An 18,536-nucleotide genomic window follows, 5' to 3' on the forward strand; every position below is an offset into this window, starting at 1 on the left:
CTGTATCCAGCACCTAACACTGTGCTGGGCCCACAGCACATACTAGACAAATATGTGCTATTTGCTGAACATATGTCAGGTTCAGAGAAAAGACTGGCCGGACTAGATTCAAGTGCTTTGTGGCACTGGATACACCCCAACAATCTGGCCTCCGTTTCCTCATCTGCAAACTGGGGCGACACTAGTACCTACTGCAAAAGGTTGTTGTGAGGATGAAAGGAGAGAGGGGGTATTGACAAACCAGGCCGTAGACTCCCAGCCCAGCACTGAGGGGAAGCCAGAAAAGTGAGGAGACAGATACGCGAGTGCCAGAGGCTATTTCAGAAGCAGCTGTGGCCCCAAGTCTTGCCTTCCAGAAACCAGAGCGATGAGTTAAGTTTCACCATGAAAGGAAAGAGCTTATGGAGCCAAATATGAAATGTAGAGTATGGGTGATACAGCCAACGAAAGAGGGGCTAGATTTAGCAGCTTAAAAAAAAAAAATCTAAAAAACTTTTTTAATAAAGCCTACAAGTCTATTCCCTTCTTTCTTTATCAACGACACGATTTATTGACCGAGGAAGCCATATCGACTAAATAAATCTTGATAATGACCAAGGCAGCAATCAATACCTGCTTATTATCAGCCCGGACGGAGAATTTCATTTTGCGGAACGCAGGCCCAACGACAGGGCGCACCACGCAGTTCTGGACTCCAGTGGGTGGGCCAGGGATGGATGGCTGGGGGGTGCTCATTTTCCAGGACAGGAGACAGGAATCTTTCCTGTATTATTAATAACCTCCCACCTGCCACCCTACCCCATGTCTCTCATGCTTGTGAGTCTGGATTGATTTCCAAGAGTTGACAATGATGAGGTGTTTTAAGATGTTTAAAAATAAAGGGGAAAGCACAAGCATAATGACTGTAGGTGGGGAACCCTGAGGGGGGAGGGGGGGCAGGGACTTGGGGGATGGGCTCCGGAAGAGGTACCCCTGGCCCCTAGTGAGTCAAGAGCAGGGACATGAGTGCCCAATGGACCTGAGTCCTGGGTTAGAATTCAAGCTCTGCAGCTTGCTGACAATATGGCCTTGAACTTAACCTTCTGTGCCTCAGTCTGCTCAACCATAAAAGCAGGATAGTAGTAGTTTTCTTGTGCTAGGGTTGTGAGAATTAAATGAGATAATATTCGTCAAGGGCTCTAAACACTGTTCAGCATGCATTAAAGGTGGAAAGAGCTATTTGTTTAAAAAACTGTCAGGACTGCTGTGCAGAGAGCCTCCTTCTGATGTTCCAAAGCAAATGCCAGGCCTGGTCTTGCCACGGCCAGCCAACCGGTATTTGGAGAGGCCTGACCTCCCATCCAGTGCCTCTCTGCAAGGATCTGGTCCACCTTACTGCTGGCTAGTGATGACCAGGAGGTGAATAAAAATAACAATGATGATAACAGAGGTAATAGTAGCTGCTCTCGTTTCCTAGGAATGACCATGCTCTGTGCTAAGGGCTTCCATGCTTCACTGCATCAGTTCAGTTCAGTCACTCAGTCATGTCCAACTCTGTGACCCCATGGACTGCAGCACACCAGGCCTCCCTGTCCTTCACCAACTCCCAGAGTTTACTCAAACTCATGTCCGTTGAGTCGGTGATGCCATCCAACAATCTCATCCTCTGTCATTCTCTTCTCTTCCTGCCCTCGATCTTTCCCAGCATTAGGGTCTTTTCAAATGAGTCAGTTCTTCGCATCAGGTGGCCAAAGTATTGGAGCTTCAGCTTCAATATCAGTCCTTCCAATGAATATTCAGGACTGATTTCCTTTAGGATTGACTGGATGGATCTCCCTGCAGTCCAAGGGACTCTCAAGAGTCTTCGTCAACACCACAGTTCAAAAGCAGCAATTCTTCAGCGCTCAGCTTTCTTTCTAGTCCAAATCTCACATCCATACATGAATCCTGGAAAAACCATAGCCTTGACTAGATGGACCTTTGTTGGCAAAGTAATGTCTCTGCTTTTTAATATGTTGTCTAGGTTTGTCATAACTTTTCTTCCAAGGAGCAAGCATCTTTCAATTTCACGGCTGCAGTCACCATCTCCAGTGATTTTGGAGCCCCCCATAATAAAGTCTCTCATTGTTTCCATTGCTTCCCCATTTATTTGCCATGAAGTGATGGGACCAGATGCCATGATCTTAGTTTTCTGAATGTTGAGTTTTAAGCCAACTTTTTCACTCTCATCTTTCACTTTCATCAAGAGGCTCCTTAGTTCTTCTTGCTTTCTGCCAAAAGGGTGGTGTCATCTGCATATCTGAGGTTATTGATATTTCTCCTGGCAATCTTGATTCCAGCTTGTGCTTCATCCAGCCCAGCATTTTGTATGATGTACCCTGCATGTAAGTTCAATAAGCAGGGTGACAACATATAGCCTTGACATATTCCTTTCCCAATTTGGAACCAGTCTGTTGTTTCAAGTCCATTTTTAACTGTGCTTCCTGACCTGCATATAGATTTCTCAAGAGGCAGGTCAGGTGGTCTGGTATTCCCATCTCTTGAAGAATTTTCCAGTTTGTTGTGATCCACACAGTCAAAGGCTTTGGCATAGTCAATAAAGCAGAAATAGATGTTTTTCTTGAACTCTCTTGCTTTTTTGATGATCCAACGCATGTTGGCAATTTGATCTCTGGTTCCTCTGCCTTTTCTAAATCCAGCTTGAACATCTGGAAGTTCACAGTTCACATACTGTTGAAGCCTGGCTTGGAGAATTTTGAGCATTACTTTGCTAGCGTGTGAGATGAGTGCAATTGTGTGGTAGTTTGAGCATTCTTTGGCATTGCCTTTCTTTGGGATTGGAATGAAAACTGACCTTTTGCAGTCCTGTTGCCACTGTTGAGTTTTCCAAATTTGCTGGCCTATTGAGTGCACCACTTTCACAGCATCATCTTTTAGGATTTGAAATAGCTCAACTGGAATTCCAATCACCTCCACTAACTTTGTTCGTAGTGATGCTTCCTAAGGCCCACTTGACTTCACATTCCAGGATGTCTGGCTCTAGGTGAGTGATCACACCATCGTGATTATCTGGGTCATGAAGATCTTTTTTATATAGTTTTTCTGTGTATTCTTACTACTTCTTCTTAATATCTTCTGCTTCCATAGGTCCATAGGTCCATACCATTTCTGTCCTTTATTGAGCCCATCTTTGCATGAAATGTTCCCTTGGTATCTCTAATTTTCTTAAAGAGATCTCTTGTCTTTCCCATTCTATTGTTTGCCTCTATTTCCTTGCACTGATCACTGAGGAAGGCTTTCTTATCTCTCCTTGCTATTCTTTGGAACTCTGCATTCACATGGGGTATATCTTTCCTTTTCTCCTTTGCCTTTCGCTTCTCTTCTTTTCACAGCTATTTGTAAGGCTGCCTCAGACAATCATTTTGCCTTTTTGCATTTCTTCTTTTTGGGGATGGTCTTGATCTCTGCCTCCTGTACAATGTCACGAGCCGCCACCCACAGTTCTTTAGGCACTCTGTCTATCAGATCTAATCCCCCGAATCTATTTCTCACTTCCAGTGTATAATCCTAAGGGATTTCATTTAGGTCATACCTGAATGGTCTAGTGGTTTTCCCTACTTTCTTCAATTTAAGTCTGAATTTGGCAATAAGGAGTTCATGATCTGAGCCACAGCCAGCTCCCAGTCACTGCATCAACACCCCCATAAGGTCTCTATGAGGTAACGGCTGTATTTAATTCCTATTTTACAGATAAGGAAACTGACACTTTGAAAAACCCAGTGAATCACCCAAGGCATCCCAGTTAGGAAACAGCAAGGCCAGGGTCCAAAGCCCATGCTCAAATCATTTCAGGTACTGCTCCCAGGGTAACTGAAATTCAACAGGAAATTACCTCACAGAATCATCATCATCATAGTTATTATTACTGCTGTTAATAAAGACCATGATTAACAACAGTCACCATTCTGGGAAGGCTTATAGCATGCCCAGTCCTAGGCTGTGTCTGTATTGATTTGGCAGTTTTTACCGCTCACAGCCTTGGAGAAAAGTACTTCTATCTCCAAGCGATAATAAAAGAAAAGCTTTTTGAGGGCAAGAACTTGGTCCATTTTGTTTACTGCTGCACTCCCAGCACTTTACATTGCACGTGACACATAGCAGGTGCTGAATAATGTTCATTAAATGAATGAATGAATGAATAATCTGTCTCAACAACCCCAGGAAGCTCTATGTTAGACAGTAAAACTGAGGCCTGGACAGGGTATCTTAGCCATAAAAGGGAAGGGGAGACTCCAATCCTGACCTCCTGCCTGATTATAAACTAGAAGTTCCAGGGGATGCTGAGCAGGAAATCCCCCCAACTCTAGTAACGCTGTCCAGAGACCTTGATCCCTCTTTGATGCCTGCTGGGCTGATCACATGGACCCATGAACCAGGCTTTGGGAGAAGACTGTCACCTGGATCCCAAAACATTGTAACTGGCTATCTTGTGTCCCCCATCTCACAGACTGCAGGAACCTGCTTTGAGCTGTCTGTGACTGAGGCCACCAAATCACTGCTAACGGTCCACAGCCTGCCCCAGCAATTAATTAATGGATTTATTAATTAGGATGGGAGCTACTTCCCATGCCGGAATTGGGGTCACCAGTTTCTAAAGCAAGACTCACAGAGCTAAAGATAAACCCTTGTTCGCTGCTAGTCTGAGGCCTGTGCCCAATTCCCAATCACAGTGAGAGAATTTCAAGAGCCAGTGATGGGTGAAGAAGCTGGGGGTCTGGAGGAGCTGGGTCCCCCAGGACTGCCTCCCAAGGTAGAGTCAGCGCAGTTGCTCCCACCTCACTCTTCCTGTGCTATTCATGCACTCCATCATCCAAATATTTATTAAGGACTTACTATGCCCTTGCCCTCCTCAGGGAGGAATATGTGTGTGTTAGTCGCTCAGTCATGTCCAATTCTATGCGACCTCATAAACTATAGCCCACCAGGCTCCTCTGTCCATGGAATTCTCCAGGCAAGAATACCGGAGTCGGTTGTCATTCTCTTCTCCAGGGGATCTTCCCACCCAGGGACTGAACCCTGGTCTCCTAAATTGCAAGCAGATTCTTTACCATCTGAGCTATCAGGGAAGCCCAGGAAGGAATACAGATGGTAAACAAATGAACAAATAAATACATATTATCACATCAGATAAAGCAGATAGCAGTAAATGTGGCAGGGGGCAGGGAGGCATTTTGGAAGCTTAGGGAGGACCTCTCTGAAGATGTAATATTTAAATAGAGGACTGAATGGACTGAGATAAAACTAAGGAGATGTCTGGGAAATGCAATGGGAACAGCAAGTACAAAGGCCCTGAGGTTGGACCATGTTTGGTGTGTTCAAGGAACAGTGAGGAGGCCAGAGTGCTTGAATAAAAAGGGGAGGCGTGTCAGGAAATGACAGCAAAACATAATGAAGGGATACAAAAGGGAATGGAGGACCTACTCACACAGCGGGCCCAGGTAAGAACAGGCAACGCCGAGAGTGACACCACCCAGGCTCCCAACAAGACATAAAAGATACCTCACCTGGCACTTCCTATGCTCTAGGTGCCTTAGGTAGATGTCCAAACCTCATTTCATCTTTCCTGTAGGAGAGCCTGGTCCTTTGAGAAGAAGATACGAAGGCAGGATTACAAGACAAAGAGATTTATCAGGATCAATACCTGCACCCTGCAGGAGGGAGCCAGAATAGAGAGAGCGAGGGAGGGAGGGCCTGAGTGAGAGAAGGGAAGTTGGTAAGTAAGGCTGGCTGGTTAGTGGAAGCACCCTAGACTGCAGAGGAGTCCAGAGCCGGCAAATGAGTCCACGTGTCCCAGAAACCAGTCTGCTCTTAGTCCCTGTTACACTCAGCCCCTGGCTGTGGCAGTTGTGGGTGATCTTCAAGGGCAGGATCTGGTGCCACCTGCCCATCACACTCCCTGGAGACAAAGATCTGCAAGGTGCTTTTTCAGGGCCACCACTGGGAGGTACCATTATTATATCCACCTGACAGCTGAGAAAACCAAATCTTAGAAACAGGAACTAACTTACCCAAGGGACACAGCTAGGATGAAGCGGAACTGGGATTTGAATCCTGATAGCCCCGTGCCATGATCCCAAGATAAACAGGAGTTGGGGAACTGGGCGTATTTTGCAACAGAGCAAGAATTGGGCTGAATACCTTGTTAAAAAAATAAAAGCAATACTTAAGGATTGGAAGGAAAGCTATGAGAAACCTAGACAGTGTATTAAAAAGCAGAGATATCAGTTTGCCAGCAAAGGTTCATATAGTCAAAGCCACGGTTTTTCCAGTAGTCATGTACGATGTGAGAGTTGAATCATAAAGAAGGCTGAGCATGGAAGAATTGATGCTTTCAAGTTGTGGTGCTGGAGAAGACTCTTGAGAGTCCCCTGTACTACAAGGAGATCAAACCAGTCAATCTGAAAGGAAATCAACCTTGAATACTCATTGGAAGGACTGTTGCTGAAGCTGAAGCTCCAATACTTAGGCCACTTGATGAAAAGAGCCAACACATTGGAAAAGACTATGATGCTGGGAAATGCTGAAAGCAAAAGGAGAAGGGGGTGGCAGAGGATGAGATGGTTAGATAGCATCGCCGACTCAACAGACAGGAATTGAGCAAACTCTGGGAGATAGTAGGAGGACAGAGGAGACTGGAGTGCTGTAGTCCATGGGGTCACAATGAGACAGACAGGACTTGGTGACTAAACAACAACAAAGGCTGAAATGGTGTTTGACAGTTTACAAAGTACTCATTGAGATAGATTCACTTCAGGCCACACATGTGCTAAATAATCTTATTTTATACTTCATCCTTACTCCCAACTGACAGATGCCAAGAGTGAGGATAAAGGTGGGTCCAACAAGGCTTCCCTGCTGGCTCAGTTGGTAAAGAAATTGCCCGCAGTGCAGGAGACCTGGGTTCAATCCCTGGGTCAGGAAGATCCTCTGGAGAAGGAAATGGCAACCCACTCCAGTATTCTTGCCTGGGAAATCCCATGGACAGAGGAGCCTGGTGGGCTATAGTCCATGGGGTTGCAAGAGTTGGACATGACTTAGTGACTAAATCACCACCACAACAGCCACTCAAAATCTGTGGCCAGCTTCATTGCCTTCCTCCAGTTTCTTGCACACACTATTTTTCCACCCACCTCAAGGTATTAGCACATGCTATTCCCAGGGATGCTTTTCCCTGACCTTGTCCTTGACACCTTGGCTAAAGGGTCACTTCTTCCAGGAAGGCTCCCTTGATGCTAAGACTCAGGTAGTTTTTTTGCCACATGCTATCTCAGAATCAAATGTCCGTGTGTGACTACACTCCCGTTTGTCCAATAAGATATGCACCCACCCCGCTCCATTGTCTGTGAGCTAAATGAAGACTGGCACTTTGTCTTCCAGTTCACCATGATATTGCCAGTATATTATTATCATTTATAGTATTTATGATATTTACTTATTCTAACTTACACAATTTGTAGTTATACTGTGAGTGGTGAACATTTGGGGTTGGTCAAAAAGTTTGTTCAGGTTTTTCCGTACCATCTTATGGAAAATCCTGAATGAATTTTTTGGCTAAACCAATACATTTTCTTTTTTTTTTCAGATAGTGGAGTGCAGTTTATTACACCGGCGGGCCCAAGGCAGAGTCTCCTCTTAGCCAAGGACCCCAACCACCATTTGTGAAAATCTTTTATACCCCATGTGTATGTGCCCAAACCCACCAGCCCAAATCCCTTGAGGCTTACAAAGGAAGGGTAAATACAATCACAATAACCCCATCATTCACATGTTATGTGTTCAAACAGTTAATAATCAATAAGCCTGTGGTTACATTCCGATAGATACTGTCCGGAGGCAGGGGTGATTAGTGTCTGTTTTCTCTTAGGCAATGAGTAACCTGGATGTGATCTTCAAGATTCCCCTGCCCAGAGGAGGTCTTATCCTTCCATTGTCATTCCCACAGGCGCTAAGCACAGAGTTCAGAGTCCATTGGAGAGGCGGCTTAGCACGATCAGCACAGACAGGCCTGAGATGGAGTCCAGGCCCTATGAATTCCTTCTTCATTCCCCCCTCTTGATGCTCTTAAGTTTCCATAACGAGCATCATTTATTGAGATATATTGTACCTTAGCCCTCCTGCCACCCACATGAGAGAATGCAGTGTAGGAAGCAGGGCCCACAAAGCAGTATGATCAAGATTACTATAACAACAGTTCATTAGACATGGCTTTCACTTGATTTTGCATATCCTCCAAGGCAGTAGATAACATCTTCAGACAGGTCAGGGATGTACACACAGCATTTGCGCAAGTCCCTCCTTGGGCTGCTGTGAGTATGTCTAATGCCATCCTATTTTGAATTACTGCCTTCCTCATCTGAATCTGTTCTTTGTTCAAAGCTTGAATGGCTTTAGTACTGTCTAAGAGGGCCTGTTTAGTGAAATTAGTTAAGGCCTCTACCTTAACCATGATATCCGTTGTCCCTACAGAGGGTATAAACAAGGCAGCAACATAGTCATACCATTGGAACACAGATCGTGTCCATCTTGCATGCAGATAAGGCAGGTTTACTGGAGGCTGGTGTAGGCTACGCTTAATTCTGCCATGGGCGAAAGCAAATCCTAATGTGCAACGCCCCACCCAGCCAACTGGTAACCATGGCCATAAGTTAAGCCCACAGAGCCACTGGGTCCCATTGGGGGCTACCCAACGGATTCCAGGGCAGTCGGAACCGGGCCACTAAGCAGACTGATTGGGGTGATAGGTAACTTCCAAGATTTGTTTACATTGTTCAGGGCACAAATAACAATTCTTTTGGGTCTAGGGGACGGTCTCCAAATCCAACTTTCTGTTCTTTTTGTTCCCAGCAAGTAGTAGCAGGGGCAATCAACTGTCCTTTCTCAGGAGTCATCCAGAAATATTCATCCCAGACCTGGTAGTATTGCCCAAGGTACCGGGAGGCCTGTCCCCCTTTTGTAAGGGAGCCCTTTTCCTCTTTAATTCTCATATATGAGATATAAGCCTTTGTTATCTCCATAAGGCTGGTGTTCATGTTAAATGTAACCCTATGTCCCTGGCCCATTGATGGCTTCTTCTTACACCAGGAGACCAAAGAAAGGTTATGGTTGGTGAGAGAGAGGCCTTTCTGTTGTTAAAGTCCCCATAACGGAGTGGCGATACACACCAGGGGAGTCTGTCCATTACTGACAGGGGCATAGCCCCACATACCCAAGTTCAGAATTGCATTGGTGAGGCCAAGCAGCAGGAGTCGTTTACCCAGCTCCATCCTGTAGAGGGCTCGTCCGGGACCTCGTTTTCTTCTTCCTCCTCAGAATGATCTTGGTTTCCCGTGGGTCGGTGGGGTCCTTCTGGGTGGTCCACTCGGCGTCCTCCAGGTCACGTGGTATGCCTTCTTCGCTCTGGTGTGATGGATCAAGGGACAATACCTGCAACTTTAACTGAGTGTTCAGTTCCCCTGCAGCTGTCCACTACTTGCTGACATGAAAGGTACGGGCGTTGAAAAGCAGAATCCTTCCAGAGGGGCGAGGAGCCTTCCCCGCTCTAGGAGATTCAAGCTACAAAGCCTCGGGGTGGCCTCAAATGAGACCTGTCTCCTCAAAGTGAGGAGTTTCCTGGCCAACGCACCAAATGTTGTAGCCATGCTTTCCGGGAAACAAACTCACTCAGAAAGACAATGCAGATAGTGGAGTGCAGTTTATTACACCGGCGGGCCCAAGGCAAAGTCTCCTCTTAGCTAAGGACCTAAACCAATACATTTTCAAAGTGAAGGACAATAGCAGTTATTATTATTAACATTATATAGCACATCTATGTGCTGGGAACAGATTTCACACTTTACATGCACTAACTCACTTAATCCACAATCCTTAAGGAGGCAGATACTACTATTATCCCTATTTTACACAAGAGAGAAAACCGAGGCTCAAAAAGGTTAAGTGATTTGCCCAAGGTCACACAGCTGGTAAGTGGCAGAGCTGGGCTAAAGCCAGGCCCCCTGGCTCCAAGTCCTCACTAAATACCTTTGGGAGTGGGAGACTGCAGGGCTTGATTTTGCAGCCCACACCACACACCTCAGATGCCTGGAGCCCATGGACACTCACAATGGGCCAACACCTCAAATAGGTGCCCCCAGCCTCTGAGTGCCTCTGAGTGACTGCCTCACTTGAGGAAATCTGCACTCAACCCGGCTGTCCTGGTGACCCCTGTGGTCTCTCCGTCTACAGCACCCACACTCCAAACAGCTGACTGGACAAGTCAATCGACCATAATGGTTCCCGGGGAGCCACTTACGCCGTCGAGTTTGAGCGACGGCGGCTCAGTCTTAAGCACTGCTCGGCTCCCGGCGTCTGGGGCAGACAACCAGCTCAGGCCAAAGAGGTTGGAGGATTGATTTTTTTTCTCTTTCTTTCTTTTTAATGACAAATGCGTATCTTGGAACTGCTGTTTCATTCGGCTGAAGGATGGCAGAGGGGGTGCATAGGGCAAGGACTAGGAAGGAGGGGGCAGCCGCCAGCCCACTTTGAGGGTGACTGAGCTACTGAGGAAAGGCAGAGACGGCAGGCTAATCATGTATCTTCATGAAGCTGGTCAGGGCCTTTCGGTTTTTCTGAAAATGCTGCCTCGTCTGACATTTGGCACTTGGAGAATGGCAGCCAGTGGCCTTGACAGCTACCCTCCTCATGACCCCTGGAGCTGGTCTGACCCGCTGCAGACCCTCAGCCCAAGGTCTCTGCACCATGTTCACTCTGCATGTCGTGCCCTTGCTAGGTCTCCATTCCCTGCCGAGTGCGGCCAGAGCGTTGGATTTGTACAGGATACTGGATATCTGAATTTCTTAGGTAACATCTTCTGTGTTTTAAATGCTGAGAAGCTTATTTTAAAAAAGTGTTTTTAAATATTGCACTAATCTGGACAGATACATCTGTGGTCCAGACAAAGCTCCCAGCCTGCAACCTCTTGTAGTCTGAGCTCCCAAGATATAAGACATCACACATAACATTAGTAATATATTAATATAGTAAGCCCCCAGTGGAGTAAAAGAGAAGAGAAAAAGTGCCCAGTAATCTCTAAAACAAGCTTGCAAGGCCAGCAAATTCCAGGATCCACTGCTCATTTGGTTTTCTCACTCCTCTCTTACTCTCTAAAAATACCAACAAGAAGAAGTAAAACACTTATGGAACAGTAACTGTGTGCCCCAAACTGTGCTAAGCACTTTCACATTTCAAGTGCTGTAATCTTTAAGAACAATCTAAAAGGTGGAGATTACTATTAGTTCCATTTAGAGACAAAGAAATAAGGCTGAGAGAAGTTAAGTGACCCATCCAAAAATCACATAGCCAATAGGTGATAGAGCCAGGACTGGAAGCTAGACAGGGGCACCTCACCATCTTGGCTCCTCCTATTTCCCACTTGAGGGAAAGGGTAGAGAACAAGTTTCTGGAACTACATGTGATCTACCTTAACACTCTTAAGTGGAAAGTAAAACACTTCAGCCATGCTACAGCCATCATTATAGACCTGTAGACCAGACTCAGCAAACTATGGCCTTCAGGCCAAATCCAGCCCTTCACCTGTTTTTGTAAAGTTTTACTGGAATACAACCATTCCCATTCATTTTTATTGTCTATGGTTATTTTCATGCCACAGTGGCAAAACTGAGTGCTTGCAACATAGACCACGTGGTTCACAAAGCCTAAAGCATATTATTATCTGCCTCTTTACAGAAAAGTTCGCCAACCTTGATGGCAGACCTAGATGGTCTCTAAAGAGCCTACAGAGAAGCCACCCCTGAGAAAGTCATGAGGTCGAAACCTTCGGGGAAATACCAGCCTTAAAGAGGAGGAAGCATATTTGCACACTCAAGGGTAGTGGACGCGTCTTCAGGTGTTTGAGGTGAGACCAAATGAAAAGGAGCCAGCCATGGGAAGACCAGGAGAAAAAGAGGCCCAGGCAGAGGGAACTCCAAGTGCAAAGTCTCTGAGGTAAGAATGTGCTTGACGAGTCTGAGGGACCAAAAGACCACTGTGACTAGAACAGAGCAAGTACAGGAGAGACGCTGAAGATGAAGCCAGAAGGATAACGGCGGGGGAGGAGGGGTGGAGGGCTCAACTACCCGGAGTCTTACAATCAGGGGAGAGGACTCTGGATTTTTAAATTAAGTATGATAGGAATTGATTGTTCATATCCTGCAAAACACTACAAACCATTTTCTGAAGGGATCCTCAAGGCTTAGAAACCAAGAACTCCATTCCAGACATGATTTTTTTTGTCTCAAAATTCTGCTTAAGAGGCCAATGGCTCCTCATCACTGCCAAAATGGGCCCCGAGGTCATGAAAAGGCAATACATTTAACTGGCACACAAAGTATGTCAGCATCCTTCCCTTCACAGCAACCGGAGTATAGCAAACCAGATGAGCACAACCAGTCTACGTGATGGATTAAGAAATGGAAGACTTGGAATGTTAGGAGATTCACCCAGGAGTGCTAGAGACTGTACTTCTTAGCTGCTCTTGGGGCCCTTCCACTCTGCCTACTACTTCCACCTTCCCTGACACCTTTGATATAAGCCACTGTCATTAAGAAAGAGCATTCCCCCAGACAGAAAAATCAAACAGAAGACCGAACCCTGATTTCCTACGCCAGAAACAAAGGCAGGCCACTACCTCAGTCCCCTTCCCACACTCAACGTCTGCCAGGCTCAGTCTGAGTTAGTTAGATAACAGGAAGCCACCAGAAATTCAGCCCTTTCAGAAAGCAACAGAGAAAACCATAGTTTTTGGACAGCCACCTCCACCATCATCCAGGATCAAATTTAGCACCAGCTGGGGTGCTCACGTTTGAAATTCTATCTGACGGAAGAAAGGTTACCACAACAGAATGTCAAGTTCGAAGACAGAATCCTCCCTTTAACAGAAGAGTTTAAAAAAAGAAGAAAGAAATAAAGAAAAAGGAAAGAAAAAAAAAAGCACCACCACCATCAGAAAAGCTGTTCCCTCTGGTCAAAATAGCACCGTGCTCATCTGAAATAACCCACCGAGACGCTTATTTGCTTCTTTAGGCTTGTCCGTGGTTTCTCAATTTTCTATAGCGAATTCAGGTATTAATAAAAGAAACTTCGAGACCTCCAACAGCAAAAGCGGTCAAGGATGAGACGTTGCTCATTTTTCTTCCAGCATTCAAAGAGAGGCCCATCTTTGGGAAGCAATTTCTGTCGAGTTGAGAAATTCAGAATTTTGGGATGCCCAGAAAAGACTGCTGGGTTCTTTATATAAATTCTCAACACCTGTTTCTAGCTCCTTCTGCAAAATAGGCTCACAGGGTGTGGCTTGCAATGAACTGGAGAGGCAGATGGAATGGGGTCACCCACTGGTTGGACTTGAAAGGGTCCAGGGGACTGGTCAATGGTTTGGTCATATTCACAGAGCTGCTGCTAGAAATCTCCCCTCATCCCTCTGTCTCCCGCCGCTCCCTCTCCTCCTGCTCCAACCTCCCACAGCCTTTGCCTAATGCCAGTCCATCTCATGGGCCTGGGCCTGGGCCGCACCAAGCCTGGCCTGCTCATTCTCCCCACCCCAGCAGCAATTCTATTACAGCGAAGTTTCCAAAGTTAGGATTCCGCCAACAGAGCTGATAGCTTATTTACTGCTGTCATCTAAAGAAAGAGGAATTTTGACACATTGTTAAATGATAGCACATTTAGATAAGTCAAGCTGTCAGAGGCTCTAATGGATGTCTAAACTCTCTGTGGCTGATATGTAAAATTTATGCACTTCAGAATATCATAAGGTTATAATATTTTAATCACATCCACGCTCTTTTCTAAACTTTGAGCTGAGAAAAACATTCCATCAAGTCCCATCTCCCATACGCCAAGAAATTGGGCCTTCCTAGAAGTTTCTCCAAAACTCCTCACAAAAAGTCTAGCTTATCTCATTTGAGGACCCATCAGTTTTCCTCCCCAAGGCTAACACCCCGAGCAGAATTTGCCTTTTCCACCCAAGTTCATACAGTGTGATCCTTCCAGCCAACCTCTTTCCTCCCAAGAAACAGATGTGCATTCAGACTGAGCACCAACTCTTGTTAGCTTGATTAACACTCTTTGAAGGAAAAAATATATATATATAGTGAGAGACTGGGCCCAGAGCATCATTTTAAAAAGTGGCAAAGTAAAGCAGAAAAAGAAAATCATAAAGGTATGAATCCGGTTACGATGACTATACACAGAAAAGCCATAAAAAAATACTGCATTAGTAATGTTCACCATAAAGCAATCTTATAACCAAATGAAATATGCCTAGCATTAACTTTGGGATAGAATTTTATTTCTTCTCGTTTCCTGAACTGCTAGCAGCCGACAGAAACAGCAGCAGCAAAGACAGGGGGAAGCAGTTTCAGGGATCCTGGAGCAGGGTACCAAATGTCACAGCATCTTCACCATCATTAAGACTGCTGACAGACTTCCATCCTGGGAAAACAGCCCCACTGTGTCCAGAGATGGCACTGGAAGGAATAATAACCAGATCGCTTCTATATTTGAAAAATAGGTACTTCCAGAGGGCTGTGCACGGGCCAGTACAAGGTCACCTTTCTTGCCACTATCGGAGTGGCCTTGGTAGCATGGTCTGGCCTGGGGACACAGGCCACCTTGGCCACTTCAACGCTCAGCAACCAGGTTGCAAGAAACCACGGAATTGAAGCTATACACACCTCCTCACACTCACAAACATCCGGGGCCACGGGACAAGTGAGCCCAAAGCTCTTGGCCTGCACGGGGCCTGCAGTGGGGGCCCACATTTCCTACCCAGATCTTGGAACGAGCCAGCTTAAGTTTTCCTTTCTGGCTATCTCCCCTGTAAACAGAAAGTGGGAAGGGAAAAAAATGAAAATAAAAGTGTGGCATGGAGTCATTAGCGTTATGCACAAGAGATGATCCCAGGCGCAAGTGCTTAGGCTCATAATCCGTTTCCAACAAAAATGCCATCAGTGAGAATATGGGGCTGGGTGGGGGGTGCAGGCCTGTTGGGCAGGGGAAAACCTGAACATTTCAGGACAAGGGTGGAGACCACGGCAGATGTGAGGGCCTCAATATCTGTACACCACTGCCACATGTAACTCTGTTCTCTTAAAGTGTACAGCTTTTCAAACTCCCAAAGGGACACCCCCCCCCCACTTAATATCCATGTAAATGAGCTTAACCCTTTCCCCAGAGCCCTCTCCTTTTGTGCCAAACACACCAGCCATTGTTGTAATGAACATATCCCTCTCTCCTGCACCCTAAGTATACCCCCTGTGCAGGGAGAGGTCCTGGCTCTATTTTCCCATCACCTGAACAAGGCTTTCCATCACCCCCATCTTCATCCTTTCCAGTTCAAATTTGCTTTTTCACCTCAGCATCTTCTAAAACCCTAACAAAGGGTTCCCAGATCAATGGGAGTCCAAACTGGAATCAAGATCTGGGTGACCTCAACAGCTCCACAAAAGACCCCTGAGCCTGACACAGGAGAGACTTGAGGTTCAACAGCCCCTCCACTCCAGCTCAGAAATCAGCCCCCTGGGAGCCGCACCCACCTCTCAGCACCCAGCCCAGGTCTCACTCCACCTCCCGATTGCAGCCCAAGCTCCCCAGATTGAAAACGAGTTATCTAATGAAAATTGTGTTAACTGACATTCCGGCCGACCGGGAGCAAATACCAGCGCTGTAAATCTCGCCGCGGAAATTTTCTCCAGCCCAGAATAACAATAGGACCCTGCAAAGGGCTTTCGCCAGCCCTTCTGGTTCCTCTCCTCTTGTCTGCCACGTTCTTGTCATTCCTTATGTTACAGAACATCAATCATAAATAAAGACGCTGTCCCCCAGCCGTGCCCGGGTCTCATTTACAAACATTAGCAGGGAATACGATTACCATTGGCCTTCGTGCCAAGCCCAATGTGGCTGCCCAACTCTCTCTCTCCCATTCTCTCTCTCTCTCTCTCTCTCTCCCCCATCCCCCACTCTTCCAGAAAGGCCACTTTAGCATCATTTAAAACAGCAACCACAGCTCACAGCCCTGCCCGCCTCAGATGGCCACCAAACTGTAGCCCCAACTCGAGTGAGGACCTGGAATTGCAAGGCACTTGCAGTTATTAACTGCATGCCTGAGTGCCCCGATTTTCTCTCCAGCTCACTGGCTTTGAAGGAGGGGGCCTGCGGGGAGTGAGGGGTTAGAAAGGAGGGGGGTTGGGAAGCCACCAGGAGGAGGGGGGCACTGGAACCACTTATCAGAAGAAACTTAACGAGATTTGCAGGCGGATTAAAAAAAAGGGGGGGGGGGTTCGTTTTTATCTCCAGACTGATGCTCTCCCTTCTTCCAAGAATGTCAAGGCCAAGGCAGGATGCTTTAATCGCCCGGTAACCAGCACCACTTCCCCGCCCCTGGTTCCCGCCGCACCTCGGGGAGATTCCTGGGTTTGGGGGCTTGTCAGGAGCATCCTGGGGCACCTGGGCAAGGACCGAGGCTAGCGTTGTGCCTCCTGCGCACAGTTCTCTGCGAGATTCCACCCCGCGGCCCAGTCTCCTATTGGGTCAGCAGAGAATAACCCCCAAATCTGGAGGAGACTCACAGACTCCCAGAAAAAGGTGGAACGGGGATAAAGCGCTGGAGTTTGGAAGGGAGTCGCCCCAGGGAGAGAGAAAAGAGAAAAAAAAGACTAGAGAGAGGAGAAAAGAGAGGAGTGGCGGAGAGGAAAAGCAGGAGGCAGAAAACAGCGAGGGAATCTCCCATTTAAAAGTTCCAGTGGGCCCGAGAGCCCGAAGTCACCTGCTCTGCGCAGCTCCCGGCTCTCCAAGGCCCCTGAGGCAGGAGCGCAAACTTGCGCGCGCCCCGGGCCCATCTCCACCGCCCGTCCCCACCTAGACTTGGAAAGAGGTTGGCAAGGGCGATAAAGCAAGAGGCAAAAACGAACCCCGAGAACCCGGCCCGAGGAGAGGTCTGCCGGTGCAGGCGGCCAGTCCGGAGGCGGTGGCTGCAGCGGCTGGGGCGGCAGCAGCGGCCCCCGGGTGGCGGCGCGTCCGGGCTGCGCAGCGAGGCGGGCGGCGGCGGCGGAGGTGCTGGCGGGCGGCGGGGCGCGGAGCCGCCTCCTAGCCAACCCCGGATGCCTCCCCCCCACTCCTCCTCCTCCTCCTCCCAGCCCGCCAGCTCCCTCCCTCCCTCGCCCGAGCCCCAGCCGGGCGCGGACAGGCACGCGGCGCGCTGCGCGGCCTCCCCGGGCGCCGCGAAGTTGGGAGGCGCGCAAAGTGCGGCGCAAGGGGGGTTGCCCGGGGTCCCGCCGGCAGCCCCCTGCCTGGGACCGCAGACCCTGCCTTCCTCGCGCCTCACTCCGCCGCTCACCCGCCGGCTCGCTCCCCGGGCCATGGGCTCACTAGCGCTTCTCCATGGTCGCAGCGGCTAATCGATGATTGAACCGAACAAAGAGCAGCGGCGAGATCAATTCCTAATACCTATCGATAGGCAGCGGGCAGTCGAGCCCCGGCGAGCCCCAGCAGCCGCCGCCCGCCTCCCCAGGGCGCCCGACCGCCCTCCTGGGGACCTCCCCAGTGCGCCCAGGGCGCGCCCGAGGGCTCCCCGCGGCCGCGCGGCCGGTGCTGCCCGCACTAACCTGGAGTCGCCGTAGATCAAATCGCTTCCAATATTGAAACATCGATCCCACATTGGCGGCCATCTTGGGGGCTATTCGAGACGCACACACACAAGAGTTTGGCTTTTCTCAATGGCTGCACTCAATATCCGGGCTGGACTCCCCCCAGCCCCGGGGCCGCCGCCGGCAGTCCGGGCCCTGCGCGCCACCGCCCGGGGCCCCTCGGGCGCCCCCCGGCCTCCTGCCACCCGCTGCCCCTAGGCGCCGCCGCGCCGCCGCCGCCGGGCCCGGGAGCCGAGCGCCCCCCCCGACCCCCGGAGGGCGCGGGAGGAGGGCGCGGGGCGGGGAGCTCGGCGCCCGCCCGGGGGAGGCGGCCGGGGATGGGGTGGGAGGAGAGGAGTGGGGGGAGGCAGCGTCTCCGAGAGGCGCTGGCGCCGCCGCTGCCCTGCCTGCAGCCGGCTCCCGGGCCCGCGGAGCGCTCGCTGCATCTCCCCCCCCAAGTCCGGGGTCGGTGTGCCGCGCGATTGCACTTGACTTTGGCTTTTTGCAAACTTATCAATACTGACGTAACGTGCTGATCAATGCAAAGGGAAGTTTGCGGGGGCGGGAGGCGGCGGGTGCGTGGGGCGCCTACCCTCGCCTCGCACCTGCCTATCCCCCATCCCCAGCAATGCATACTTAAAAAAAAAAGTTAATAGTTTGCAATGCATTTTTTTTTCTTTTGCAATCGGAGCACACAACACGTGCCTCGGGCTGCCGCCGCTCCTTCGCCAGCCAGCTAAGCTTCGCATCCGAGTGTAGCAGCCGCCAGCTAGAGCTGCGTAGACTACCCTGCGGGCGGGTTGTTGGGAGCCGGCCAGTGGGCGGGTGGCAGCCGCCCGGGGG

At 48.9% G+C, this 18,536-nt stretch overlaps 1 protein-coding gene across 2 annotated transcripts in view; it reads right to left on the minus strand.

The window, feature by feature from the left end:
• The window catches only part of CUX2 (cut like homeobox 2), a 268,803-nt gene extending 250,886 nt beyond the window's left edge, over nt 1-17,917 (minus strand). For both annotated transcript variants that reach the window (XM_043440683.1, XM_043440674.1), the window contains exon 1: nt 17,673-17,917. In XM_043440683.1, the coding sequence (XP_043296618.1) occupies nt 17,673-17,735 (63 nt within the window). In that variant the 5' untranslated portion in view covers nt 17,736-17,917. The remainder of the gene's footprint in view (nt 1-17,672) is intronic.
• Between the last annotated feature and the right edge of the window lie 619 nt (nt 17,918-18,536).

The sequence above is a fragment of the Cervus canadensis genome, chromosome 1, assembly GCF_019320065.1.
Source record: "Cervus canadensis isolate Bull #8, Minnesota chromosome 1, ASM1932006v1, whole genome shotgun sequence".
NCBI lineage: Eukaryota > Metazoa > Chordata > Mammalia > Artiodactyla > Cervidae > Cervus > Cervus canadensis.